Source organism: Trachemys scripta, chromosome 18 (genome assembly GCF_013100865.1).
Source record: "Trachemys scripta elegans isolate TJP31775 chromosome 18, CAS_Tse_1.0, whole genome shotgun sequence".
NCBI classification, from domain to species: Eukaryota; Metazoa; Chordata; order Testudines; family Emydidae; genus Trachemys; species Trachemys scripta.
Genome location: NC_048315.1, coordinates 1,878,396 through 1,905,552, shown reverse-complemented (window position 1 = coordinate 1,905,552; position 27,157 = coordinate 1,878,396). Strand labels below are relative to the sequence as shown.

The window sequence follows — 27,157 nt, the reverse complement described above, 5'->3', positions numbered from 1 at the left end:
CGGGGGCTCGGAGAGACAGGAATGCTGCCTTCCCGGCACGGAGCAGTGACCTGCAAGGGCCGCAGAGATGCTGGCTGGCAGAGCAGCAGCGTGGGCCTTGGATTGGGGGCATTGCGAGTGTCACTGCTGTGGCCCCGTCTCTGGCGCCGAGTCCCGGCGATGGGCAGGGAGCAGGTGACCCCGTCTCTGGCGCCGAGCCCCGGCGATGGGCAGGAAGTGTTTGTCACCTCAGCTCCCCAGGACGAGGGCTCCCCTGTCCCTGCACTCCCTGGCAGTTCGTAGCCGGGGTAACACAGGACCTCTCCCTGGGTGCAGGCCGGTTGCTCTGTGCCGTGCCGGCCGAGAAGGCGTCAGCGTTACCGGGGTAGACAGCTGCTGTCTAGTGTGCTGGGTTGTGGGGATTGAGGGTTATGGAAGGTCCGACAGGCCTTGGGCTGGCCCTGTCCGTGTGCTGCCCCCGAGGGCTAGTGGCCGTGCTCTGCCTGGCTGCGTTCGGGCTCGGTGGGATAGAAGTGATCAGCAGAGGGCCGCCCTACCAGGAGGGAGGCGGCCAGGCCCCCAGCATCGGGCTGACCGGGGCGGCTTTCCGCCCACAGGCCAAGCTGCGTCTGGAGATGGAGATGGAACGCCTGCGGCAGACCCATTCCAAGGAGGTGGAAAGCCGCGACGAGGAGGTGGAGGAGATCAGGCAGTCGTGCCAGAAGAAGGTAGGGCCAGGGCGTCGCTCTGCCCTCGCTGCTGGGCAGGGGCCCGTGGAGAGCCGGCTGCCTCCCTGCTGCCTGGCACCCACGTACCTCAGGAGAGAAGGGGGGGCTCTTTCCTAGCCATTAATCCCCTCTCTCCTGTTCCACTCCATAATATCCCTGCCCCGCTGCATAGTGCCCCCCCCCCCCCAAGACCCGGTGCTGTGGGGCTGGCGGGAGGGCCCTGTGATGCGATGGGCGGGTTGTGTTAATCTGGCTCCCCACGCAGCTCGGCCCCTGGCCTGGCGAGTTTAACCAGTCGCTCACCCGTCCGCTCGCTCTGCCTGCGCTCGCCAGGTCAGGCAGCGCGCTGGCTCCCCTCCAACGAGCGCAATGGCACAGGGACTTGCGCCGGCTGAGCCAGCGTCTCCCCACTTCCCCACAAGGCTGGGGATCAGGTAATTTCGGTGCCCTCAGTCCGGATTCATAGCCCCCACTGGCCAGTCCTAGGGTCTCTCCTGAGCCGGGACAGTCCATATCCCCAGATTGCCTCGTGGGTCATGTCTGCAGGAGCTGAGGGGGGGGCAGGGCCTGACTAGGACAGCGACCCAGGGCTTGCCGAGGGGCCCCCCAGCCGGGAGATGACTGGCTAGTGCAGGTTAGGGCCCGATCTGTGCTCGCTGCCCTGCCCCCCCTCATCCCCCTGCACCACTCGCTCGCCCCCCCCTCGTCCCCCAGCACCCCTTGCCCTGTGCCCCCCTTGCCCGGCCACCCCCTCGTCCCGCGCACCGCTCGCCCATCCCGCGCACCACTCGCCCAGCCCCCCCCCGGCCCAAGCGTGCCTCATGGAAACTCTCTTGCTCTTGTGTGTGGGGTGCCGGGCGCAGCTGAAGCAGATGGAAGTGCAGCTGGAGGAAGAGTACGAAGATAAGCAGAAGGTGCTAAGAGAGAAGCGAGAGCTGGAGAGCAAGCTGGCTGCCGCTAGTGACCAGGTACCGCCCGGGCGAGAGACCCCGCCTGGGGGTGCAGCGTGGAGCTGGACCGCCCTGGGGTTAATGGCCAGGACTAACCCCAGCCGGGCGCACTCATCGGGGGCACTGCCAGGAGTAGGAGGCTTGGCGCCAGCATGGCAGAATGGGGCGTGGGCACCCCGGCTGGCTAGTCCCTAAGCCAGAGCTGGCCCCTCTGTGTCTGCCCCAGGAGCACTCTGCTAGCCTGCCGCTGTCTGGGGCGGAACAGGCTGTGGTCCCTGGCTGGGAGCTCAGAGCCGAGGCTGGCAAGCAGCTGCCTCTGCGGAGGGAGCGTGGGCCCGGCGATGCAGGGTGTAAGGCCGGGCAGGCAGAGCAGAGGGAGTGCGGTGCCCGCTCTGTGCCCAGGTGGCACCGTCCCCTGCAAGTGCTGAGCTCCGGCGGGCTGGGGGCTCTGGCCATCGCAGGTGTGGCGCTCAGGTTCCAGGGGGAGCCGTGCCCATTGCTGTGGGGGTGAGGGACCTCTCCGGGATGGCGCGTGTAGAGCGGGCATGCCCTCAAGCCCCTGCATGGCCTCCCCACGCCCAGGTCAGCCAGCGGGACTTTGAGACGGAGAAGCGGCTGCGCAAGGATCTGAAGAGAACCAAGGCGCTGCTGGCGGATGCCCAGATCATGCTGGATCACCTGAAAAACAACGCGCCCAGCAAGAGGGAGATCGCTCAGCTCAGAAACCAGGTGTGCACCGCCCGCGCGCTGCTCCTGGCCTGCCTTGTCCTCCGTGTCCCCCGAAGGGGGTTCCCAGCCCTGGGCATTCAGCGGCTCTGGGCGAGGGAGAGCCAGGGGAGCTCAGGGCCCTTGTGGGGATCCCTGTGCTCTAGACTGCCGCCCCCCGCCCCCGCTCCCCACGGCGTGCGCTGGCCGTGTCTGGCACTGCATTCCGTGCCTGCCACTCCTGAAACGGCTCCTTGGCATCACCAATGCTGCTGCCTCCTGGGCACGCAAGGCTACCGCGGCTGCTGCCCCCTGCCCCTCCCATGCCATGCCCGGTGCGTCGCCCATACCGTGCCCAGTGTGTTGACCATGCCGTGCCCGGTGCTGACAATCCCTGTGTCGGGCTCTCTCTGCAGCTGGAGGAGTCCGAATTCACCTGCGCGGCGGCGGTCAAAGCCCGCAAGTCCATGGAGGTGGAAATCGAGGATCTTCACCTGCAGATCGATGACATCTCCAAAGCTAAGGCAGCCGTGAGTGCCTGAGCCGGTTCCCGGCCTGCGGGGCTCCCCTCCCCCGCGCCGAGCCGGTTCCCGGCCCGTGGGGCTCCCCTCCCCCGTGCCCTGCGCCGAGCCGGTTCCCGGCCCGCANTCCCGGCCCGTGGGGCTCCCCTCCCCCGTGCCCTGCGCCGAGCCGGTTCCCGGCCCGCAGGGCTCCCCTCCCCCGTGCCCTGCGCCGAGCCGGTTCCAGGCCCGCGGGACTCCCCTCCCCCGTGCCCTGCGCTGAGCCAGATGCCAAGGGGCTCCTGCCCTCACCCCAGTGTTCTGCCAATGCAGTGTGCCCAGCAGGCTTGTGCAGGCCACTCCAGGCCCCATGGATCATGGCCATCCGAGAGCCTTATGGCTATGGCAGGCAAAGGGGGCACCAGCTTCCAGCAGGCATGAGCACCTCGAGCTAATTCCTCCTGGCTCTCGTCATCAATCCGCTTACGCAGGGGAAAGCCCCTGAGCCCACCCCCGAGAGCCAGTCCGTCCCTGGCCTGTGTCCGGCTCAGGCTCGGCGCTCTGGTGCGCTGGAAGGTCCATTATTGTCATGGGTTCTGGCCCGCCCCAGGCAGAACCCATCTGGTGCCCAGCTATGGCAGGACGGAGGGGCCCAGAGGTGCCTGCTGCTGGTGCTGGCTGGGCTGGGGGAGCCTCAGAGGCAGTGGGTGGGGGGCGGCAGCGTATGTGGGGCTGGGCGGCCTCACCTCCCTCTCCACTCTCTCCCCCCGCCCCCACCCCAGCTGGAGGAGCAGCTGAGCCGGCTGCAGCGGGAGAAAAACGAGGTGCAGAGCCGCCTGGAGGAGGACCAGGAGGACATGAACGAGCTGATGAAGAAGCACAAAGCATCAGTGGCCCAGGTGATGCCACCCACGCCCAGCGCCACCAGTCCTGTGTGCTGCCGGTCCCCCTTCCTCCCCCGGCGCCCCTGGCACCCTGTGCACTCCCCCAGCCCCCGGGCGCCCCTTCCTCCCTCCCCCCCCCAGCACCCTGTGCACGCCCAGCCCGCACCCTGCTAGCCCAGCCTTGCCCCACAGACACCTCTCTGTGGAGGCTGGAAGTGAGGCGAGCCGTTAGGTGTCTTCACCCCGCTCTGTAGTCTCAGCTGAGCTCCGGCCATCCCTGGCATCCCAAAGGGCACCGCTGGATTCTGTGCCGTGAGCCCGCCCAGGAGAGCTGGCGGGGGGGGCTGCCCGGAGGCTGGCAAGTCCCACTGCCTGCCCTAGGGGTGCTGCGCCCTTAGCCAGGCCCTGGGGCTGGGGGAGGGCAGCGGGGCTGGCAGTGGATTCTGAGCAGCCCAGACGCTCTCTGCCCACAGGCCTCCCGGGATCTGGCCCAGATAAATGACCTCCAGTCCCAGCTGGAAGACGCCAACAAAGAGAAGCAGGAGCTGCAGGAGAAGGTAGCGGGGTGGCCTGAGTCGTCATGGGGGGGGGGGGGGGGAAGTGTGCTGGCAGGTCTTGCCGCCCAGAGCACGGCCTTTGGGTTGGGAGGGGCTGGGCCCCTGCACTGCAATCCGGGACACGAGCGACGTGAGTCCGGCCGTTTGCGGAGACCCGCGTGCCGCTCCAGGGCCACGGCCGGGTCGTTTAGCCTGACCCTCTCTGCAAGAGCCAAACGGGGGAAATGGCTGGCCCCAGCCGCCCGCACTGCATGCAGGAGTCCGGAGATCCTGGCAGAGCCCAGCAGCAAGCACAGGGCCAGCCACCAGCATGGGCACTGCCTACAGAGAGCCCCTACCTCCCTTGGCGATGGTCCCAGCCTGGCTCTGCCGCTCTCCCAGGGAAGAAGCTGTTTGGGCAAACGGGCGCATGGCCTGCAGTGCCCCCCTGTGGCCGGGGGCTGGTTCAAGGGGCTGTGTCTGTCTGCGGCTGAGCCGGAGAGCTGCCGCATGTGCTGGCCCATCCGGCCCTTCTCCCGATCCGGGACCAAGCCTTGGTTTTCTCTTGGCGTGACCTGAGCTGCTGCCTGTCCTGTCCCCAGCTGCAAGGGCTGCAGAGCCAGCTGGAGTTCCTCGAGCAGTCCATGGTGGACAAGTCTCTGGTCAGCCGGCAGGAAGCCAAGATCCGGGAGCTGGAGACACGGCTAGAGTTCGAGAGGACCCAAGTCAAACGCCTGGAGGTAGGGAGCTCCGGATGGTCCTGGCCCTGCAGGTCGCGATGTTGGGGGGAGCCGGACCTCCTCTGAGCACGGCGGGGAGCAGGGCAGCCCCATCAGCGCAGCGGGCTCCCCAACGAGCGGGTCTGCCAGTGGCTCCCAGCCTGGCCTGTACGCTGGCTGCGAGCTCCCTGGGCATCGGGTGATCTGAGCCCAGCCCTCGTTTCCAGCGCAGCCACGGCTGGGAGCGAGCTCCCATGGAGGAGTGTCCATCGAGGGAAGTTGGCAGCTGCTGCTCCAGTCACTCTGTAGGGCTGGCTGGGAGGGGAGCCCCCAGCAGCCTCTCAGCCAGCCTGTGCCAGCAGGCTCAGCTGCGGCTGCAGCCGCTGGGCACCGTCAGGCAGCCAGCGGGGCACAGTCCTCACCCCTGGCACGTGCCGTCCGTGCGAAGCCTGGACCGAAAGGTCCTCCTGTCCCAGAGCAGGTGCTGCGGGTTTGGGCAGGGTTGATGGTGCCACTGGGGGAGGCTGAGGGCTCCTGATGCAGCATTAACACCGCCCCGGAGTGGCCTGTGCAGAGCTCTGGACTGGGTGCTGTCTAGGCAGCTCTCTCCGGGCCTTCCGCTGCCCACAGCCTGTTCCCTGCGTCAGCACCCTGCTGGGCCCTGTCCCCCGACCCCCCCGGCTCCACGCCTGCCTGGGCTGGTTATCGGCGGGCGCTGATAACAATAATTCGCCGTCCAGCCGGCGTGCGGCAAAGTGCTGCTCTTCGCCTGCATTGACTTAGTGAAATTATAGACTCTGCCGCTCCCTCCCAGCGCAGCCTGCTTGATATTCCGTGTTCGCAGGCCCTTTCTGCGCTGCGCTCAGCTCTCCCTCGCCGTATTTTCCTGCCGTTATTCCCCTTCCCCTCTCTCCGGCGGGGCCATAAATATGCAGCGGATGGCTCAGCTGCTGGGAAGGATCGAGTCTATTTTTTCTCAGCGTTACAGGCTGTAATTACTTCACACAAAGTTAAATCTATTTTTCCAATTCGCCAAAGCCCCACGATTGTTCTGCCCCCTCCCTCGCCCGGGGGAAGCGGCTCCTCCGTTCTCCCCCCGCCCCAGCCCCCTCATGTAAATGCATGGCGCTGGGTTCGTTTGTTCCATTAGCGCTCAGTGGGAAGCGACGGGGCGGCGCTCGCTCCCGAGCCGGGCTGGGTAATTGCCGCTCTCCGCTGCGATTATTCTTGACGAGTGAATATTGATTCTGTCAGGGCTGCCGTCTCCCCGTCACCTGCTGCGGGGAGGGAAGGTGAGCGTGGGAGGGGGCCAGCGCGGGGACTCAGGAGCGCTCGGTTGAGCCGCCCCTGCTCTGGGCAGGGCACCCGGGAGCTGCTGTGGCTTGGCAGGGCCTTGATGACTGGCTCACACCTAGGGTGGCTATTGAGGTGCCCTGGTCCTAGAAGGTCCAAATGTCCCTGCTGATCTCGAGGGGAGCCAGGATTCCTGGGTTCTGTTCCCTGCCCTGCCTGGGGTTTGGGGTAACTGTGACCCCTGGAGGGGGAGCGTCCCTGCCTGACTGTGCCCCGTTCCCCATGCCCCCAGAGCCTGGCCAGCCGCCTGAAGGAGAACATGGAGAAGCTGACGGAGGAGCGGGACCAGCGTGCAGCCGCTGAGAACCGGGAGAAGGAGCAGAACAAGCGGCTGCAGCGTCAGCTGCGGGACACCAAGGAGGAGATGGGCGAGCTGGCCAAGAAGGAAGCCGAGGCCAGCCGCAAGAAGCATGAGCTGGTGAGGAAGCCTGGCCAGAGGGCGAGGCAGGGGCAGCCAACCCACCCCCTCCCCGCTGACCTGTCAGTGCCCCTGACTGGCTACGGGGAGCGCCGCCCCAGTGTGCCCCGGGATGGGAGCAGAGACCAGCCAGCCCACCCCCACCCCGCTGAACTGTCAGCTGATGTGATAGTGCCCCTGACTGGCTATGGGGAGCGCTGCCCCCAGTGTGCCCCGGGATGGGAGCAGAGACCAGCCGGGATGCCCCCATCGGGGTCGGATGCGCAGCCTTAAGTATATGGGTCATGCCACTGATCCCCGAACATCGCTATGAAACCAGGCTGGTTAACGTAGGTCCTACCCATAAACAAAGCCTGGCAGGGGAAACTGGGAGCTGGGCATCTTGAGAACAGTTCTTTAAAAATGGGAGATGGGCTAAACCCGCCCCTGGTGTAACTGCCCCGGGGGAGGAGGGCAAATCCACCCCTGGTGTAACTGCCCCGGGGGAGGAGAGGGAGCAAATCTGTCCCTGGTGTAACTGCCCTGGGGGCACGCAAGGGGCAAATCCGCCCCTGGTGTAACTGCCTTGTGACATGCTGGGCACACCTCTGGTCCCTCCCTGCTGGTGGACGGGACGGGTGTTGCACTCCAGCTGTGGCTGCCCCGACTTCTCTGGGGGGTGACAGCCCATCACTGGGGTGGCTGTTCCCTGCGGCATGTGGCTGAAGCCGATGCTCACGGGGTTCGCTTTCCCCAAGGAAATGGACCTGGAGAGCCTGGAGGCCGCCAACCAGAGCCTGCAGTCGGACCTGAAGCTGGCGTTCAAGCGGATTGGGGACCTGCAGGCTGCCATCGAGGACGAGATGGAGAGCGACGACAACGAGGACCTCATCAACAGGTGGGAGCCACACGGTTCCCTGCCGGGGACCCCCTCCACCTGCCAGGGCCCAGAAAACTCCCACATCCTGCTCAGGCCTTCCTAACAGACCGGGCAGGGCTGCCCCATGGCGAGGCTGGTGGGTCCCCCATGGGCATGCTGCAGTCAGCCCCCCCCCCCCCCCTTCCTCCAAGCACGATCACCGATGCATCTCTGCACGGTGGGGTTTGAATGTGCGCGGGTAGCGGCTGGTCGGGTGCAGGGCTGCTCTGTGCCTGGGGGGGGCTGGTTCTTTGCAGCAATTCAGGCAGGTCGGATCTTATCTTCCCCCTGCTCCAGTTCTCCCACTTCCCCTCACCATAAAACAGGAGAGCAGCTTCTGTTTCCCGGAGACTTGGAAATGATGGGACGAGCCGGCGCGCTCCTGTGTCCCTGGGGAGTAATTCCAGCTGGCCACCCTTGGCCTCACATTGCCGCTTGCAAACCAAGCACTTGTTTATGGTGCTGGGTGCGTCCGCACCTGCCGAGTGTGGCTGGGAGGCGGGCTGGGCTAGTGGATAGAGCACTGGACTGGGACTCTGCCTCTGGCCTGCTGGGGAACTCTGGGCAAGTCATTTCACCTCTATGCCTCAGTTTCCCTGTCTGTTAAATGGGCGTATTGACACTGACCTTGGGAGAGTGTGTGGAGAGCAGTGGATGGAAAATGCTCTCGAAGACCTAGGTGTTATTATGGGGCACGCCTGCAGGGGGAGCAGCTGAGTATTGCCTGCTGTGCCACAAACAGCCACCCCGGGAACCATCGTCAGAAAGCATCGCTAGCAACTCCAGTGCCCACCGCAGGTGGCCGGGGCGCCGGGCTGGGGCTGGGGCTGCGCACTGAGACGCCGGACTCGCACTCAGCAGACCTGGGGTCTGGCCCTGGCGCACTGTAATCTGCAAGTGTGGGGAAGTGCGTTGGGCTCTCCCCACGGGAGACAGTGCTGCTGTCTGAGCTAGGGGCCGCCAACCCCTCCTCGTTACCCCCCTCCCCAGCTGTGCTCGTTGGTTTGCCTCGGTTCGTTTCTGTTGTGGTTTTGTTCCGTTTTGCCTCTTTAAGTTCATTTATTTTCTTTGTCCCCCCCCCCCCCCCCCCCCCCCATTCTCAGTTTGCAGGACGTGGTGACAAAGTATCAGAAAAGAAAGAATAAACTGTGAGGATCTCAACTCTCCTCTCCAATTAAATAACCCCTTGTTCCTAACCCTGAGCATGCCTGGAAGGAGCCCGCCGCTGGGCCCTGCATGTCGCCCCCACAGCGTGCTCCATGCATGTGCATTAGCTCTAAACCTCTAACACCCCCCCGCCGGGCCGGGAGCCTCTCCATGCCACGAGGGACCAGTGCTGGAGCCGCATCGCAGAGGCCCATAGCTGGAGGGGGGCTGTGTCACTGGGTGGGGGATGCCCCGAGCCCCTGCAGCTCCTGGTTGGCTGGTTCGGGATGGCACCGTTGCATGCTGGGATTGGCAGTCTCCAGGGGCTGCATTGTGAGCATTCAGCCCGCCAGGCTCACTTCAGCCATGCCTGGAGCAGCTGTTCGCGTCACACCAGGCTCTGCAGGTAACGTTGCCAGCGTAACTGACAGGCTGCGCCTCTCCCCCGGGAGTCCCGGCAGCATCTTCCGTAGCCGCTCCTGGAACGGAGAGGAAATCAATTATAAATCTGGATGTCCTGGGAATATGATGAGACAATAACTCATCCCTTCTCCTCACAAGGCAACAGGCAAAGCTGTGCACACCTAGGACAAGTGCCCCCTGCCCCCAGAATGACCACTCCCCCAGGCTCCCTGTCCCTGAAGCCCCGTCAGATAAGGTGTGTTTGGCCTGGGAACAGACAGATAGCAAAGAAGGCCCCCAATTGTTTGCCGTCTCAGTGGCTCCTAACCTCTCCAAAGCCAGAACAGTGCCCCCAGTGGGGGATCAGGCCCCAAAGCAGCAGCTGGCAGGGAGTGATTAGTGGGGCGTGGATATTGCTCGTTTGGTTTCAGATGCCATGCTGGGTCAAAGCAGCTGGGCTGGTCTCCTGCCTTTGGCATTGGCTGATAATTGATGCTTCAGAGGAAAATATAAAGCCCCATGATGCACCTGGCCAGTGGAGCAATTGCGTGTGGATGAGAGTGAGTCATTCCCTTGCCCAGCCACAATGCCCTGAAGCCCGAGGTTTAGTGATCACAAATGGTGCCGCTGGGAATGTCTGGTTTGTCTGGGGCATCTTCGCTGTCCCTCGATCCCTCACAGGCTCCGCCAGGTTGTAGGGAGAGGAGAGGAGTGTGGAAGCATGTGGAGGGAGTGCCATTAGGTGCTGCCCTGCCCCAACGGCTCTGTGCTCTGCCGGGCTAGGTGTGCCTTGCAGAGCCTTCCTTTATTTCACAGGCCCTGGGTTTGAAGACGAGGGGTCAGGCGCCGTCCCCTGGAACCCGAGGCTTGGGTGTCTCTGGACTGGCTTTGCCAGTGAGGTCTCTTTCCTGAGCCAGGAGGGGCTGTTGGTTGTGAAAGGATCTATAACAGCTAATGATAAATGTAATCGTGTGTAACAGTGATAGAGGGCCACTGGAGCCTTGTTGTCACACACAATTAATATCCTCCGCAGCTCAGTCTCCGTTTGTTTGTTCCCTTGTGATTTGGATCCCAGTTAACTAATGGCACACTAGTCTGGACATAAATTGTGTTTGACATCAAGTTTAATTCCGACGATTTAAAATCTCAGCTGCCCCCAGAGTTTGTTTATGAGGCTTATTGTTTTTAAGGAAAATAACCAAGCGTTGCCTGCGTTAGATTGCAGAGGAGGGAGACGTTTGTATGATCAAGTGCAGTCCATTGCTTTGAATTTAACAAGGAGAATTCATAGTCGGGGTCTATAAGAGCCCGTCCCCTGTGCGATTCCGCCCCATGCTCCCCAGGCAGAGAAGAGCCCTAAGGCTAGGCAGATAAAATGCTCATTTAAGATCACATTATATATCTGTTCCCAGGCACACTTGCAATTCTAACAAAGTTACCTTGGGTTCCCGAGAGACTTCCTTCCCTTTTACCAGCCAGTTAGTGCTGGGGGAAGCCAGGGCAGAGTTATTGAGCCGAGTGAGATGGGAAGGAAAATAATGTTTCGATTTACTTATAGATACAGTTGTTATTGCTATAACCCTAATGAAAGCAGTAAACAGTTATGTATTAACAGAGATTTATACAGAACTGCTTCTAACATGGAGAGAGAGATTTTGCAGTGCATACAGCACCTTCTTTCTACAGGCAATCAATAGGGTTATGAACGGTGGTTATAAATTCGCTGTTTTAAGCCAGATCGGGCTTTCTTTATGTGTGTGTATAAATCAGGCAGCTCTGTCGTTACGGAGGGGCTCGCCTGCCACTGTCAATCTGCCCGCCACACTTGGGCACCCAGCCTGCCAGAGTCATTTCCGTTCTGTCTGCTAAACTCCTGTTTACCCAGAGACATCAACATAGCTCTTCCTTGCTGTAATTTTGCACTTGATGGAGGCCTATAAAATGAGCCCACTTATTTCCCTCCCAACCCTCTGCTCTTTGCAGATTTGAAATTTCATTCACTCCCAGAATTGCAGCCTGTTTCTTGCTTTTCTTTCTCCCCTTTGTTATTTATTCAGAGACATAATTCTGTACAGAAGGGCCTCTCCTGCTGATACGGATGAAAGGAAATTTATCCTCTGGGTTGGGGGGGAAGCCCAGCAGATCTACAGTGAGGGAGTGTTGAACAATATTTTTCTAAATTTATACAAAGCATCCCAGCCTGCATCCCAAGCCACTCTCAGTGTAATCGCTGGGGGAAGCTGTGTGCAGCCACTGGCTGGCCCCTGTTGTGCCCAGGACTAGTCTGCTGGGGTCACCGCTCCACCTTAAAAACACTGGGCTTGCCTGGTTGGCTGGCCCTAGCCACCCTGCTCCATGAGCCACCAGCTAAGGTGTCCAAGGGTCATTCAGAGCCTCGTGTTGCAGCCATCCCAATGTGCTTTTGCAGTGACTGTGGGCGGTGCACGGGGCAGCTGCACCAGGAAATGAAGAATCGCACAACGTGCAGAGTTATTGGGTCCAGTTGAACAGAGGCCCGGTTTGGCTGCCCTTGGAGAAACTGTGTCCCTCAATCCCCTATTGCAGCCTGGGCATGTGTGTGTTCTCTGTCACATGCACGCCGTCCACAGCCCCCGCTATCCCAGCCTGGGCTCCCCCTCCCCTGGCTTTGCCAGTGCCCCCCAATCCCAACCCACAGCCCCCCTGCTAGACCAGCCCTGGCTCCTGCCTGTCCCCCTCCCACAGCTCTGCCGGTGCATCCCAGTGTTGACCTGCAGCAGCCCTTGCTGTTTCGCTCCCGGGTCTGTCTGGAGCAGAGATCAGTGCTCCAAATGGCAAGGTGATGTGCCTGCCGCCAAGTATCTCCTCTGTAAACTTTGCCTTATGTACACACACACCCCTGCAGTCCTGGTCCAATGTCCTTCTGGGAAGTGTTTGGAAGCTGTGACGATGCGGTTCTGGCGGGACCCAACTGAGAGTGCCAATTCAGGACAAATTGCTAAAACAGGGCAGTCACAGCCCAAGGCTGGTAAACCAAACCAGCCAGACAAAGAGGACTTTGGCTTCACCCCACTGGCTAACCACAAGTCACACAAACAATTCCCTTAGACACTCCAGTTTCCCAGTATCACCACCAGTGCCACTCGTTATGGGGATGAATGGTTATGAAAACCAATACCCCAGTAAAAGAAAAAGGTTCTCCTGATCCCAAAGGACCAAGCCCCAGACCCAGGTCAATATACAAATCAGATCTTACCCACAATCACACTGTTGCCAGTCCTTTAGAATCTAAAATCTAAAGGTTTATTCCTAAAAGGAAAAAGATAGAGATGAGAGTTAGAATCGGTTAAATGGAATCAATTACATACAGGAATGGCAAAGTTCTTGGTTCAGGCTTGCAGCAGCGATGGAATAAACTGCAGGTTCAAATCAAGTCTCTGGAATACATCCCCAGCTGGGATGGGTCATTCAGTCCTTTGTTCAGAGCTTCAGTTGTAGCAAAGTCCCTCCAGAGGTAAGAAGCAGGATTGAAGACAAGATGGAAATGAGGCATCAGCCTTATATAGTCTTTTCCAGGTGTAAGAACACCTCTTTGTCCTTACTGTGGAAAATTACAGCAAAATGGAGTCTGGAGTCACGTGGGCCAGTCCCTGCATACTTTGCTGAGTCTCAAGGCATATTTGCCTTCTCTCAATGGGTCCATTGTATAGCTAATGGTCCTTAATGGGCCATCAAGCAGGCTAGGCAGAGCTAACACCAGCTTGTCTGGGTTGTCACCCAGAAGCACAGCATAAGTTTGAAATACAGATAGTATAGAGCCAATATTCATAACTTCAACTACAAAATGATACACACATATAGACAGCATAATCATAACCAGTAAACCATAACCTTGTCTAAGACACCCCATTTGACCTCCTTTATACAAGATTTGGGTGCCACTACAGGACCTTGGTTGCCACAATGATCTATATGGTCCCAGATTATATCAATAACGTCACAGAAGCGTTGTTCCCTTTTCCTTCAGCTCCCTTTGCCTGTCTCCCGTTAGAGGGGGCCTTGGCTCTGAGCCCAGGGCTCTGATCGATCCAAGGGCGCAGCCGGTTCATAATGTAGCGGCATTTAAATGAAACTAACGCGAGCCCTTTGCACAGAGTTCCTGTGTCTAATTGAGAGCACAGTTGTGGAGATGTAAAATTGCTGGAGCAGTAAGAACTGCTCAGTAAAAGTGTCTGTCCAAGGTGTGGGCCTCGCCATGCTCCTTCATGGCCGGTTAGCCAGCGCACTGAGGGGGTGCATTGCAGGGGGCTTGCCCTGCGGAGCCGGTTAATGTGGGGGGAGCAGCGCTCGGTGCACTGTGTATTGCTAAGCAGTGCTGGGCTTACTGCCTGTGCGTTAATTCATAGAGTGCTTTGGTCCCCCAGGCGTGCCTGGGAAGACCAGCTCACTCCCTGCGCCAGGCCCTGACCATCCAACTGTGAAAACAGAACGTGACCTCAGCCAGCATCTGACATGTCTCTGAGGCGGGCAGAAGCAGCACTTGCTCATGGGAGGGGCACAGTAGAGGGAGCCAGGACTCCTGGGTGCTGTTCATCCCTCTGTCACCCACTCAGTCCCTGTCTGGGCACTGCCCCACCCCCCAAGAAGTGGGCCTGGCGCCAGGAGATTTGCGTCGTCGGTGCCGTTGTGGCTGTGTTTTCAAACATGGGCAGGGCAGGTGCGCAGCCCGTTGGAGCTCTCTGAAGTCTAGGGAGGAGTGCGGCTTGCACTGCCCGCTCATGGCCAGCTCGCAGCCGGGCTGGAGGTGTGGGAGACGGGCTTTGCCAGGAGTGAGTCACTCGACTCGGGGTCCAAGGCAGGATCCCTGCCCCAAGAGGGGGCCACACGTTCTCCAGGTCCTGCCCCACATCGAGGGATTGGGAGCCCCTTCCCCTGCCGGACTGAGCCAGGAACGTTCTCCTGGGGGCGCGCGGGGCTGCCCGGCCAATGGGACAGGACTTTGGGAGGCCTGCCAGCGGGAGGCTCCGAGGTGCCAGTTGAGCTCGCGTTGCAGCGTGTCCTGGTCCGTAGGGCGGCACACTCAGACCCCGCTTGGCAGAGTCCGTAGCTGCATGGGGAGCCAGGCTGCCTGCCTCAGGCGTTAATCTCTCCCGCCGGATCTCTCCCTCTGGCAGTGAGGGGGACTCAGACGTGGACTCGGAGCTGGAGGACCGCGTGGATGGAGTGAAATCGTGGCTCTCCAGGAACAAAGGCTCCTCCAAAGCAGTCTCCGATGACGGCAGCTGGAAGAGCTCCAGGTCAGTGTGGGGTCAGCGTCCCCGGGGAAACAGCCACTTGCCATCGCTTCTCCCCATAGCCACCGGGCGGGGGCTGTCACCCAGCAGCTCTCACGGCACTTCCCTTCCGGGGCCCCAGGCTCAGCAGCCCCATGGGGGAGGGAGCTGGTCTCCATCACTCGGTCGCTTGCCGGGTGCAGGGTTCGCCAGGGCTGGAGCAGCTGTGCCATCCAGGAGGGTGCCCCCCAGCAGCCAAGCACGGGCCGCCCCCCGCCACGTGCTGCCTGCAGAGAACACTGACCAATCAGGGCTGGGCCTGCAGCGATGGCTCCCACAGCTGGCCCGGAGCCGGCGTGATGCTGGTGGGCAGAGCAGTAAAAGTATCCAGCTACCCCTGCTTTGTACCCCTGAGAGGCCAAGCCCCACGGGGAGTGTGTATTGATCTCTGGATAGAGCACTCATTGCTATGGCAACTACGTGCATTGAATTTCAAACATAAATCGGAAGGTACCAAAGATGTGTGAGCTGGAAGCGCTGGAGCCGCGACCAAGCCCCTGGTTCCCACTGCTCTGCCCCTTGGTTCGCTCAGCAGGTGGGATTGCTGTGAGCAGGGCCCTGTCCGTGGCTTTCCCCTGTGCCTCAGGGGAGCACCCGCGGGGCTGGGCGGGCCTGGCACCCCTCGCCTGGAGAAGCAGCTACCTGATGAGTACAGATTGGTTTGGTATAAAAGCAATTTCCTGCTCTGGATTCAGAGGTCCCAGGGGCTTCTCCCCCCTCCACAGAGCCAAGGCTGTTTCTCTTAATTGGTTTAATTTATTCGGCGGTGCAGATGTAGAGCGTTTGGTGTTGGGGATAAGTTGGCTATCAAAGGCGGCGGCTCCAGGTAGTTGACAATGAAATAATTGAATGAAACGTTTTAAAGGGGGATAAAAGCGATGGGATAGAACAATACCCTCATTTGCATGACATTTCCCAGGAAGCTATTTTCCACTGATGCAAATTATTTAGCTGGGTTTGCTCTGCTGCCTTCCTCTCTCCTTTGCCCGGTGTCTCTCTCTGATCTCACCTGCTCTCTCTCTCACCCCTCCCTCCCCATTTGCTGCTGTCCACTGGTCACTCTCCTCAGGCCGGCCCTGAACTCGGCCCCCAAGGAGGGGAAGGAAGGCAGAGAGCCCAAGGAGGCCGAGGAGCGGCCGGTCTCTGTCATGAGCTCCCTGAGCTACAGGAAACGGCTCAACCTGAAGGACTCTATTGGTGGCCAGGGGGACGAGGAGACACTCTTCTCCACCCTGAGCGAGCGGCCGGCCTCCCCAGACAGGTCTTTCCGCAAGGCCAAGCGCAGCTCGGCAGCCAGCGGCCAGGAGGAGACCAGCTCCGTCAGCTCATGGAAGAAGGCCCCAGGCAGCGAGGACCCTGATGACAGGGGCTCTGTCATCTCACAAGCCTTCTCGGAGGCCAGCAGCAGAGCCCGGAAGGGGCTGGAGAAGAGGTGGTCTGTCACCACGGCTGACTTTGACCAGGCCTCTGCCCTGTCCGCCCCGGCCAGCCGGGCTGCCTCCTCCCGGCACGGGCTGGAGGCTGACGAGGCCGACGCTAGGTCCACACTGAGCTTCACGCTGTCAAGCCCGGGCAGTTTGCGGCGCAGCACGTCCCGGCTCAGCGAGCCGCTGGCTGGCGTCTCCAGTGCCCTCAGCCCACCGCTGAGCCACCGGGCAGAGCTGGGGCTGGAGACCTCGACCCTGGGCAGCCGGGTCGACTCTCGGCTCTCCCTGAGCAGGAGCCGGCTGGATGAGTTGGATGACGTGTCTAGCGTGGCTCTGAGCGACACCCGCTCCCTGTACAGCCAGCATTCGCTCGGGCGCAGCTTCTCTGTGCCCCCCCGGCCCAGGACCTCCGCCTCCAACGAGATGCAGCCGGAGGATTCGGAAATCCGACCCGTCAGCCACCGCTCCTACCTGGACCCTGACCTGGAGGCTGCCATCAATGAGGTCCTCAACTACAAGCCCATCAAGTTCAAGCGCTCCAGCTTGGACCCGGACTCGGAGGAGGAGGACAAGAGGAGCGTGCGGAGCGCCAGGAGCGCCACACGGCCGGAGAGCTCGGAGCGCTCCTTCAGCAGCCTGCGCCGCTCCGCCTCGGCCTTGGACTGCTCCCGGCCGCACAGCAGCAAGGGCCGGAGGAGCAGCAGCAGCTCCGAAGATGACTCCTCGGAGGAGGAGCGCAAGAAGAGCGCCAGGAAACACGCCAAGAAGAAGTCCAAGAAGAAGTCCAAGAAGAAGAAGCTGCCTTCGGATTCGGAGTCCTCCTCGGACTCCTCGTCCAGCTCCTACCACAGCAGCTCCAGCGTCAAGAAGGGCCCCAAGAAGAAGAGCCCGGCCTCCGAAGGGGAGGGAGCCGCAGAGGGGAGGGACGCCGAGAAATCAAGCAAGCGCCTGAAGAAGGAGGAGAAGAAGCGGAAGAAGCAGGTGGACAGCCTGATGATGAAATACCTCTACCGGCCCGAGAGCGACTAAGGCAGTAGGTGCCGAGTGGTGTGCAGTGCAGCATGCCAGCATGCCCGTGTGCCACTAACCCCAGTCACCCTCCACTCCCTGCTGCCTTTGCCCCAGCCCACCCGGGCAGCATGTCTCTAGCTCGGGGAATGCCTCTGAACTCACTGCCCCGCCCCACAGCTGCCCGAGCCCGGCTAGGCCGGCTACTGCAGCTAAATCAGTCACGCTGGGAACCCCTAATGGCCTCGGGCAGGGCGGTTCAGCAGCTCATTCACCATGGGGGGGGGGGCTGTAATCCCGGCAGCCCGGCACTGCTCGGTGGCATTGGGGCACTCTGGGGTTTGCAGGCCCTGAATTACTAACCCTGCCAGGGCTGAGCCTGGCAGGGGCCCCACCTCCGTCAGTCAGCCTGCTCCTCCCCACTGCTGCAGCGAAGCCGCTTGTGTTCAGCATGAGGCCACATCACTGCTGTGGGGTTTGGCCGGCGCTGCCGCTTGGCAGAGACCGACCCGTTTGGAAACCTGCCGGAAAAGGACGCCGCTCCAGCTGCTGTGGCGTAGGGCTCCCCTGTGTAACTCGCTGTGGGGTGAGGCGTGGGGCCTGCCTTTGGCTTCCATACACTCCCGTGTCAGTGCAACCCAGGCAAAGCCAGCGGGAGCGCAGAGCACTGGCAATAGTCACAAAGGGTTTTTGCTGCTAGTGTCTCCCTTCCAGGGATTAGCGGCTGGCGCGTGCAGGACACTGAGAAGCACTAATCCCTCCCGGCCTTTCAGAAACCGTTAAGTATGCGGCTGTATTTATTTCTCCTGAAATTAATGGGTCACAGTGCATTGCAGGATCCACCGCTCCCGGTTCAGACCGGGGATTAGTTACTGCAGGAAAGACGAGCATCAGGCTGTATATAAAAAGGCCCTAACAAAGCGCATGTGCTGCCAGAATAAACCTGCCGTGGCATGAACAGCTCCCACACCCCACCACTGCAGACCCTCTGCAGTCTCATGGGCAAACTTGATGGAAATCATCAGATGTCTTCATGCCCTGCCCTCTTGCTCTCTCCCTGCTGGCCTGTCGGAAGCATACTGACTGCTTCTGGGGTGTTGTAACTCCAAGCCAGCAGCACCCACGCTGGCCCCAGCTGAGGGCTCCTTGGCACCCTTAGAGATGAGGCAGCTGGACACAGAGCCCGTGGTTCTCTCAGGCTCCCACACTGTGCTGTGTAATGTCCTGCACCGCTCCTCCACCACGTGGTGAGAGACAAGGCGGCTTGTCACCAAGATGGGACAGTGCAGGCGTCCCAGAGCTCAAGGGTGCCGGTTCAGAGCCATCTCTGCGTAAAGCAGAACCAGCTGCCGCTACCATCAGCTCCGATAGAGAGAGTGGCCAGCAGAGACTACGCATCCCAGCATGCAGTGCTGCTCCTATCAAGTTGGTGCCTTGCATGCTGCGATCTGTCATCTCAGCTCTGTAAGGAGGAGGTGGCTCCACGGGCCGGTTCCCAGCCCCTTGGGCCGCCCTGTATCAAAGTCCCCTTTCGCAGAGCTCTTCCCCCCGCTTTTGGGATTCCAGGCAGAGTGGTTTACTGGGGGTGCTTTGAGATTCCCCTTGGCCCACTGAGGGCCGGGGGTGCTCACCACGTGATTGCTGCTGCTGAGTTTCCATCTGAGCCAGGGGATGTTACTCGTGCACACCGACGGGCTTGGCCTCCCTCCCAGCACCCCGGACAATGGGCTAGATTGCGCCCCCACTTCCTGCGCGGGGACTGTGGGCTTGCGAAGGGTGGGGACGAGGACTGGAAGCCTCCAGCAGAACAGCATGCGGGTGCAGGGAGCCCCCTGCCCAGGCCGGAGTTACTGCCACGCCCGTTGCCAGGTGTGTGTTGTGTGAGGCGGGGGGGGGGCCAGCCATGTGTGTGACTGCAGCTTAGTGAGCAGCACTGTGCCCGAGGCGCTCCACGGGCGAGGCGGGGCGAGAGTTGCTGGGCTCTAGGCCCTGCCTTGGGCACTTCCCCTGGAAATGGAAAACTCTCCGTGAATTCCTCCCGCTGGGGGTGGGGCCGTGTGATTCTCCCCAGACGTCCCATGAGCAAATCCGGTGTGGTGCTGCGCACGGAAAGCAGGCAGTGCCATGGGCCCCTGGGCATTCCCTGTGGGCTAGGAGTCCTCTGTGTAGCCCCCCAATTCCCTGACCATTCTGGGATTAGTGGGGTAGCTGGTTACCTCGAAAGATAGACACCCCCTCGCACAGGTACATATGGCATGGTGCAGGCGTGGGTCACTGCTCTGGCTGACTGGCTGGGCTCCCTGGAGGAACAGGGCCTTGTTCTGTAGCTCTGGTCACTTTCGGGTTCTTTCTTAAGCAGGCAGTTGGGTGGGAGATGTGGAGGGATGAGCCGGAAGCGTCTGGGCTCGGGGAGTGCCGAATGGCCCCAGGACCCCACCTTCGGCAGCACAGCTGTGCTTTTTAAGCTCCCAGCAGGAATGTGGGTTGAAGCTGCTGAATGCTCATCTCAGGCAGGTGTTGTGGGGTCACTGCCCCCCCCAGGATTGTTGGAGGGACCCAGCACTTGGCATATGACACAATCTGGGTATTGAAATGGCAGCATTTCCAGCTAGCTCCCCACCCCGGTCAGGGCGCAGGTTGTGTTAGGCTGTCACTAGTCCGGCAGCCAGGGGGGAGCCGCTCTCTTTGCTCCTGGTGGGCACCCGGGGGCGAGGCGGGAGATCTGCAGGAGAGGCCAGTCAGGAACGGCAGCTCTGGGAAGGCTCTGCAGGGAGGGGGAAGGGAAGCGACTGCGGTCGGGGCCAGGGTTTTTTCTAGCAGGAATTTATTTGTGTATTAAATTGTTTCCGACAGCTTTGAATGGGAGAATTATCTGAGAAGGAAAGAAGCTTTTTAAACAATTCTTTTAAAGTGTTCAATTGCTGGAACAATCCCCTGCAGCTGGGGCTGCCGCGCTGCTTGTTTGTAACGTGTGTGACGCCGGAGCTGCCGTATCAGCAATGGAGGGGCAGTTTCTCTTGGCTGGCCAAGGCTGGCATTCAAGGGTTTGAATCAGCGGCTGCGCTCAGAGGGGACGTAAGCGGGGGAAGGCGCGGGCTGGTAGAGGTGAGGGGAAGGGGTGTGAACGCTCCATGACTGGTGAGCAGGACAGATTAACAGGCAATGACGGATAATGTAGCCTCGCACCTTCGCCGTCTTGAATAGACATGAAATCCACTTGTGAGCTCCCCCGGGTCACCTGGACTGCGTGGCTGCGCTGGGTTCCCGGAGCTGGGCGAATAGGCAGGGAAATGTCTGTAGATGTTGGATGGGAAGATGAGGTTGAGTTTGTCTCATAGACTCATAGACTTTAAGGTCAGAAGGGACCATTATGATCATCTGGTCTGACCCCCTGCATGCTGCAGGCCATAAAACCGTCCCTACCCCTTCCCTGGACTCTGCCGTTGAAGTCCCCAATCCTGTTTTAGGTGACTTCAATCGGCAGAAACCCTCCTGCTAGAGATCCCTGCCCTATGCTGCGGAGGAAGGCGAAAAACCTCCAGAGGCTCAGCCAATCTGCCCTGGAGGAAAATTCCTTCCCGACCCCAAATATGGCGATCAGTAAGACCCCGAGCATATAGGCAAGAGTCTCCAGCCTGACCCCTGTCAGCCATTATACAATTTACCTACCATTTCTTGGTTTTCCTTGACTACTATGTTTTACCATTAAACCATTCCCTCCATAAATTTATCTAACTTAATCTTAAAACCAGACAGGTCCGTCGCCCCCACCGTTTCCCTCGGAAGGCCGTTCCAATATTTCACCCCTCTGACGGTCAGAAACCTTCGTCTAATTTCAAGCCTGAACCTCCCCACGGCCAGTTTATATCCATTCGTTCTCGTATCCACATTAGTACTAAGCTGGAATAATTCTTCTCCCTCCCTCGTATTAATCCCTCTAATATATTTAAAGATAGCAATCATATCCCCCCTCAGCCTTCGCTTTGTCAGACTAAACAACCCAAGCTCCTCTAGTCTCTTTTCATACGACAGGTTTTCCATTCCTCTGATCATCCTAGTGGCCCTTCTCTGCACCCGTTCCAGTTTGAGTTCATCTTTTTTAAACATGGGAGACCAGAACTGCACACAGTACTCCAAATGAGGTCTCACCAGCGCCTTGTACAACGGAAGCAGGACCTCCTTATCCCTACTAGATATACCTCGCCTAATGCATCCCAAGACAGCATTGGCTTTTTTCACCGCCACGTCGCATTGTCGACTCATAGTCATCCTGCGGTCTACCAGGACCCCTAGGTCCTTCTCCTCTTCCGTTACTTCTAACCAATGCGTCCCCATCTTGTAACTAAAATTTTTATTAGTTATCCCCAAATGCATCACCTTACACTTTTTACTATTAAATTTCATCCTATTCCTGATACTCCAATTCACAAGCTCGTTCAAGTCTCCCTTGTCGGCGCGCTCATCCCACAGACCCTCCAGCGGACGAGTTTCTCTAGCACAGACGCTCACACGAAGCAAATTTCAAGTGTGAATATTTGCTGATGGCAAAGCCCTTATTTAAAATTTGCGCTGTTGCTTAATAACAGTTATCCAATCAGGAAACTGAAATGGTCCCATGTGACCTAAGTAACTGCCTACCCAGCGCAAAGTTCAAAATTCAAATAGTGAATTTTCTCGTCTGCAATTTCTTTTCACAGGGAAAAAATAGGTACAAAACTTTAAATAATGGACGAATTCTGCAATTTCACAGTCTTCTCGCAAACGCTTCCTGAGCAGATAGAGGTGCAATTCAACAAATGCATGATTTGTTGCAGATTACTTGCTTAGCTCTGCTAACTCCAGGGGAGAGTAAATCTCTCTAAATGGTCTGAAAATGTCTTAAAAATAATAAAAAAGACTAATGAGCCCTCGTAAAGAAAGCTGCCAGGTTGACAGTCTGCTGTGGCAGAAGCAGTCCTGGGGGAATTCAGCTTCCATGTCAACGCACAACTCTCCCAATTATCCGGAGCTGAATGCTAGTACTTAAAAACCACTTCCCCCCCCCCCCCCCACCACCCACACAACCGGCCCCTCCCAACAACAGAAATTTTGAACGCCTCCTCCTTGCCCGTGCATTCCAGTGGGAGAGGCCATCCCTGTCTCTGTCCAGCAGAAGGCCCAGCGGGAGCCAGGAACTCTGGTACTGATCTGCTGGGTGTTTTTGGCAATTCAGGGAGTCCCTGGCCAGAAGGGAGCACTGTGATCATGGAGTCTGACCTGCCCCAACGAGATTCCTAAGGCAGAGCTGCAAGAAAAACATCCAGTTGGGATTTTAAAATGGTCAGGGATGGAGCATTCTTCCTTTGCCCCCTCCCCAGCCCCGCCCCTGGGTAAATTGTCCCAGTGATTAATTCCTCTCACCCGTACAAACGTACGCCTTACTGCCAGTCTTTGTTTAGCTTCAGGTTCCAGCCATTGGACCCTGTTAGACCTGCCTCTGTTCGGCTTAACAGCCCAGGATCAAATATTTGTTCCCCATGTAGGCACCTCTAGATTAAACAAGTCACCCCTTAATCTTCTGTTTGTTCAGCTACATAGACTGAGCCCCTCTTGGCATTCTAAGGCAGGTTTGATCCTTCCATCATTCTTGTGGTTCTTCTCTGAACCTTCTCCCATTTATCAACATCCCTCTGGAATTGCGGGCCACGGGATTCCAGCAGCAATCACGACAGAGGTAAAACCACCTCTCTGCTCCTACTGCAGAGTCCCCTGTTCATATATCCAAGGGTCGCATGAGCTGTTTTGGCCACACAATCCCTACGTCCTTTTCAGAGTCCCCCATCCTGTAAATATGGCCTGCCACCTTTGCTGCTAGGTGTGTTCATTTACAGTTAGACATAGTACAGCACATTAGCTGCATGCACCCAGCTTACCAGGTGAGCCAGGCCGCTCTGGATCAGTGACCTGTCCTCATTACACTCCCCTCATTTCTGTGTCATCTGCAAACTTTATCAGTGATGATTTTGTTTTCTATGGATAAAAATGTTAACTAGCGCCGGACCCCACTAAAAACTCACCCGCTCCATGACGATTCCGTATTTCGAGGCCTGTCAGGTAGCCAGCTTTTAATCCACGTAACCTGTGCCAGCTTCATTTGATAGCTTTCTAGTTTTTAATCTAAATGTCGTGCAGTACCAAACCAAACACCTTCGAGAATCTACGTATATGACGTCAACACTATGACCTTTATCAGCCAAACCTGTACTCGTGTCAAAGAGAGATCCAATTAGTTTGAGCAGGCCTGTTTTCCATATAATTAATTATATTACCTTCCTTTAATTCTTCATTAATCAAGTCCTGTGTCAGGGGCTCCATTATCTTGCCTGGGATCGATGTCAGGTTGATAGGCCTATAATGACCCTGGTCATCCCATTTACTCTTAAAAAATTGCTTTCTTCCATGTTCTGGACACTTCCCCAGTGCTCCAGGACTTATTGAAAATCCAAACTCCAGCAAGCTACTCAGACAGCTCTTTTAAAGCTCTTGGATGCAAGTCCCTTCCCCTCTTTCTGCCTGTTTCCCAATCTATAAAGTGGGCCCCTGTCTCAGAGCAGGGTCTGGGTAGCACCGGATACGGCCCTGCGGGTATCTTGGTCCAGTGTGGTGTACTGGAGCAGAGACGGCAGTGCCAGCAGTGCAAGGTCCTTGGGTGTATCTGCTGTTGTCTCTGTCGGATGCTCGCAGGGACATGTGATGGCAGCCCTGCTTAGCTGCTCCCGGGCCCAAGGCAGGGCAGAGCGCGTGGGCAGGGCTCCTAGTGCTGTTCTGAGGTGTGTCCCAGTGCCCAGTAAATGTTGGGACGTAGTAGTAAGGCTCGGTCTCCCTGGAGTCCCTTTGATCTGAGTCTAAAGCCTTTTGCAGATGTTAGTTACGCCTCACCCCATGGCTGGTACCCCTGATTGCAACTGGGAAACTGAGGCAGAGCCCAATCCCAAGAGCCTGCGCTTGGGCCACCAAAGGACAGCCCATCCCCTAACATCTGGGTGTTCTCTAGGGGTGGGGGCAGGCTGTGCCGGTGGGCTCTCCCCACAACGGACGTGCCCCCTCGCTATCTCACTCCTCGGGGCTCCGGCTGGCTGGCTACAGTGCCTGGGGGCCCGTGCTCAGGGTTGGGAGAAGGGGGCACTAGGAGGTGGCGGTGCAGAAGGCTGTGTACAGGAGCAGAGCTGCGCCAGGGAGTTCGGATGCCTGCGAGTTCGGCTGGCCCTCAGCACAGGATAATAACGCACTGAGCCAGGAGACACACATGGGCCGGCCCAGCCCTGTGCTGCCAGAGGGCCCCTTCCCCTCTGGGGCGGGTCCATGCCGCGCCACACAGGCCCCCCAACTCCCTATGCCCAGCCTCCCCCAGACCCGCTATGCCGAGCGCCTCCCCTGCCACAGCCCCACCACTGCCCTGTGCCCTGCAGACCACCATCCTTGCCCAGCACCCCCAACTGGCCAGCACCCCACACAGACCCCCCACTGCCCAGCACCTCCCCACAGAGACCCACCCCCATGCCCTGCCCCCTGGCCGCACCCCTCGGCCCTACTGAGCCAGCACAGATCAGGGATCCCCCTCCCAGCACAGTCCTAGGGGGCAGAACAGCTGAAGCTTGGGAGCACAGAGCGGTCCCAGCCCTACCTGCCTGGCGCTGGTGCCCGCGGTGGAGAAGAGGCGTTTCCTTGCAGGGGTGGGGCAGCCACCAACTTCCCCAGCCCGCTGCTTCTGCAGAGCAAGCCCTGAGGCCCGCCCGAGTGATTCAAAATGGCCCGGGGCTCCCAGCCACCGCTACTGCAGCAACAGTGGCAGCTGGGTGCCCCCAGGACCTTTTAAATTACCTGGGCCCCTGGGCAATTGCCCCCTTTGCCCCCCTCTGTTGGCGGGCCGGCCTGCATGGGGTGGGGGCGAATGGGGGAGCCTTCTCATTTCTGAATGGTGCCAAGGAGCTGGGTGCTGGGGAAAGCCTGGGGGCCTGCTCCTCTGAGCCCCCCCTCCCAGGATAAGAGCCGTCATGTGCCTGCGGAGACTGCCCACCAGGGCCCAGTCACTCAGCTGGCCTCCGCCCCACCAACCCACTTTCCCGCAGCGTGGCCTGGCCTCCCTGCTGCCCAGCTGAGGCTCTGAGGTTTGGGGGTTTGGATCTGAGCCCCGGGGTGGGCGTTGGAAGAAGCCCAGCCCCACAGGGGGGAGCACTGCTGCCCAAGGCAGGGCCTGACATGCATCTCCTGAGGTGATGTCTGCTCTTCCCTGGTTGTTTGCTAACCTTGTTCCCTCCGTGCAGCCCCCCAGGCTACCGCCGGCAGTTCGCCTGTGACAAATCGGAGGAGGAGCGAGCCACTTTGGAAAGCATGCCTAGGTCCAGGGACTCCTCCAGGGGCTACCTGAGTGACAGCGACACAGAGAGCAAGCCAGCGGAGACCTCAGCATAGCCCGGGAGGATGCCTGGAGGGACGCTTTTTCCACAGCCTCAGAAATACTCTGCCTCGCAGATCCGTGAGCCAGCCCACGCCAGGCCTTGGCGACCCTCAGACTGGCCTCCAGAGAGCTCCTGGCAGCCCCTCGACAAGCGCCTTGCCTGGGAAATGCTGCGTTTACAGATTGTCACCACCTCCGCTGTCTTGTGTGCACCCAGGATTTCCTGCATGGTGGAAAATGTTAATCTAAAGCCCTCTTCTCCAACCCCTCCCTCAGAGCGACTGCAGACCTGTCTGCGCCTCGCTGGCTGACAGCGGCTGTAATACCCTCGGCTGGGGTGAGTTGGCATCTCCGGACCAGACCGGTCAGTGTTCCTTCCCCGAGGTCCTGCCAGCTTGCCCCACCCCGCGCGACCCCCGTGCTGCTCCAGCCTGGGGACTGCTCCATTCTCAGTGGAGGGGAAGCTGAGCTGGTCTTCAGGGGCTTTTTTCCTCCTCAGTGCCTGCTGTCTTTTATTTTATAACTTAACCCCCCAGCCCGTGTGTGTCTGGGCCGACGGGAGGGGCCCTGGCAGCCCCCGTTTCCACTGTCACTCCTTCCTGTTCAGCTGAGCCAAAGAGGACGCTTTCTTACCTGGCTTAAAAAACCCAGTGAAGAATGAAGCTGGTTTCCCGGTGCAGCTGTCAGTGGGGTTCTGCATGTGACAGCACAGTCCAGGCATGCCTGGGTGTGCATCTCGCACACTCACGCTCACTCTGCTGCTGCATGTGGGGTTTCCTTGCACATGGTTTTCTGTTTCCCAGGCATGGCGATTGATTTTGAGTCATTTCTTTTTCCAGGGGCTGGTGCCTAGCACACAGTTTTGTTTAAAGTATCCTTGAAATAAAATGTACCCCTGCCCTTGTCCACACGCATGTGCACACGCACACACACGGTGCCTGGAGAGTATATATGGGCAGGCGCTCCACAGCACACGCACATTCATTCACACCCGCACTGTCTGCTGAGCCTGTGGGCAGGAGCTCCACAGCGCCTCCTCTGGTCACAGGGGGCCGGAGCTCCAGAATAACTGCATCTGCTCACGTGGGAGTGTGCCAGGGCTCTTCTCCGCAGCTGCCCCCCTTACTGACTCCACTGCCCTCGTCGATGCCAAGGAAGCGGCTTATCTCCCTCCAGGACTCAGTCCCCAGAGCCAGCCGCGCGGGTACGGTCATCTCTGCTAACTTCTCAGTGGCTGGACTGGACACTGGAGCTGCCCAGCCCTGCCTGTCTGGTTTGCACTAGTTCGGCTGTGTGTCTTTTCCTATCCGTTTAAATATTAAATGTCATTTATGGCTGGTGACGCCGGCTCCTCCCCTCAGGTTGTTTGTTGCTGCTGCCAGCAGGGGGAAGGGAGGCGAGGTGGGTGGTGGGTGCGGGGGCAGCACTCAGCCAGGAAGTGGTGGTTTTCCTGCAGGGCAGCAGTGCAAAAGCTGCGCGGGGCGTGGAGCCTGCGGGGGCAAAGCGTCTGGAGAGGGATGGGGGGTGCAGTGATTTGAGTTAACCCAGCGTGGCAACAGCCCAGCTTCCCCCCTACGCCTATAACAGAGTGTGATTGTTCATGAACCAATCTCTGGGCTGCCGTCCTGTGTGGCGGCTCCTCTCTCCCTCCCCATCCACCCCCAGGCGGTGTCACAGCCTGGCTCCTGGGCTTCCCTTGTGGGGCGAGCCTTTGCCGTGGTGCAGGCTCGTGTCTTGTGGCTTCCCTCTCAGGTC

The 27,157-nt window shown here is 59.3% G+C and overlaps 1 protein-coding gene across 23 annotated transcripts in view; it reads left to right on the top strand.

Annotated features, from left to right (window-relative positions):
* Positions 1-26,758, top strand: part of MYO18A (myosin XVIIIA) — a 108,678-nt gene extending 81,920 nt beyond the window's left edge. For 19 of the 23 annotated variants that reach the window (XM_034752542.1, XM_034752538.1, XM_034752537.1 and 16 more), the window contains 13 exons: positions 597-707; positions 1,571-1,675; positions 2,240-2,386; positions 2,779-2,892; positions 3,645-3,761; positions 4,220-4,303; positions 4,885-5,022; positions 6,587-6,772; positions 7,510-7,649; positions 8,774-8,818; positions 14,372-14,494; positions 15,600-16,990; positions 25,269-25,401. In XM_034752542.1, the coding sequence (XP_034608433.1) occupies positions 597-707; positions 1,571-1,675; positions 2,240-2,386; positions 2,779-2,892; positions 3,645-3,761; positions 4,220-4,303; positions 4,885-5,022; positions 6,587-6,772; positions 7,510-7,649; positions 8,774-8,818; positions 14,372-14,494; positions 15,600-16,986 (2,697 nt within the window). In that variant the 3' untranslated portion in view covers positions 16,987-16,990; positions 25,269-25,401. Of the gene's footprint in view, positions 1-596; positions 708-1,570; positions 1,676-2,239; positions 2,387-2,778; positions 2,893-3,644; positions 3,762-4,219; positions 4,304-4,884; positions 5,023-6,586; positions 6,773-7,509; positions 7,650-8,773; positions 8,819-14,371; positions 14,495-15,599; positions 16,991-25,268 lie in introns of all 23 variants that reach the window. The other 4 variants (XM_034752550.1, XM_034752531.1, XM_034752543.1 and 1 more) reach the window with 3 other exon arrangements.
* Positions 26,759-27,157: the final 399 nt, after the last annotated feature.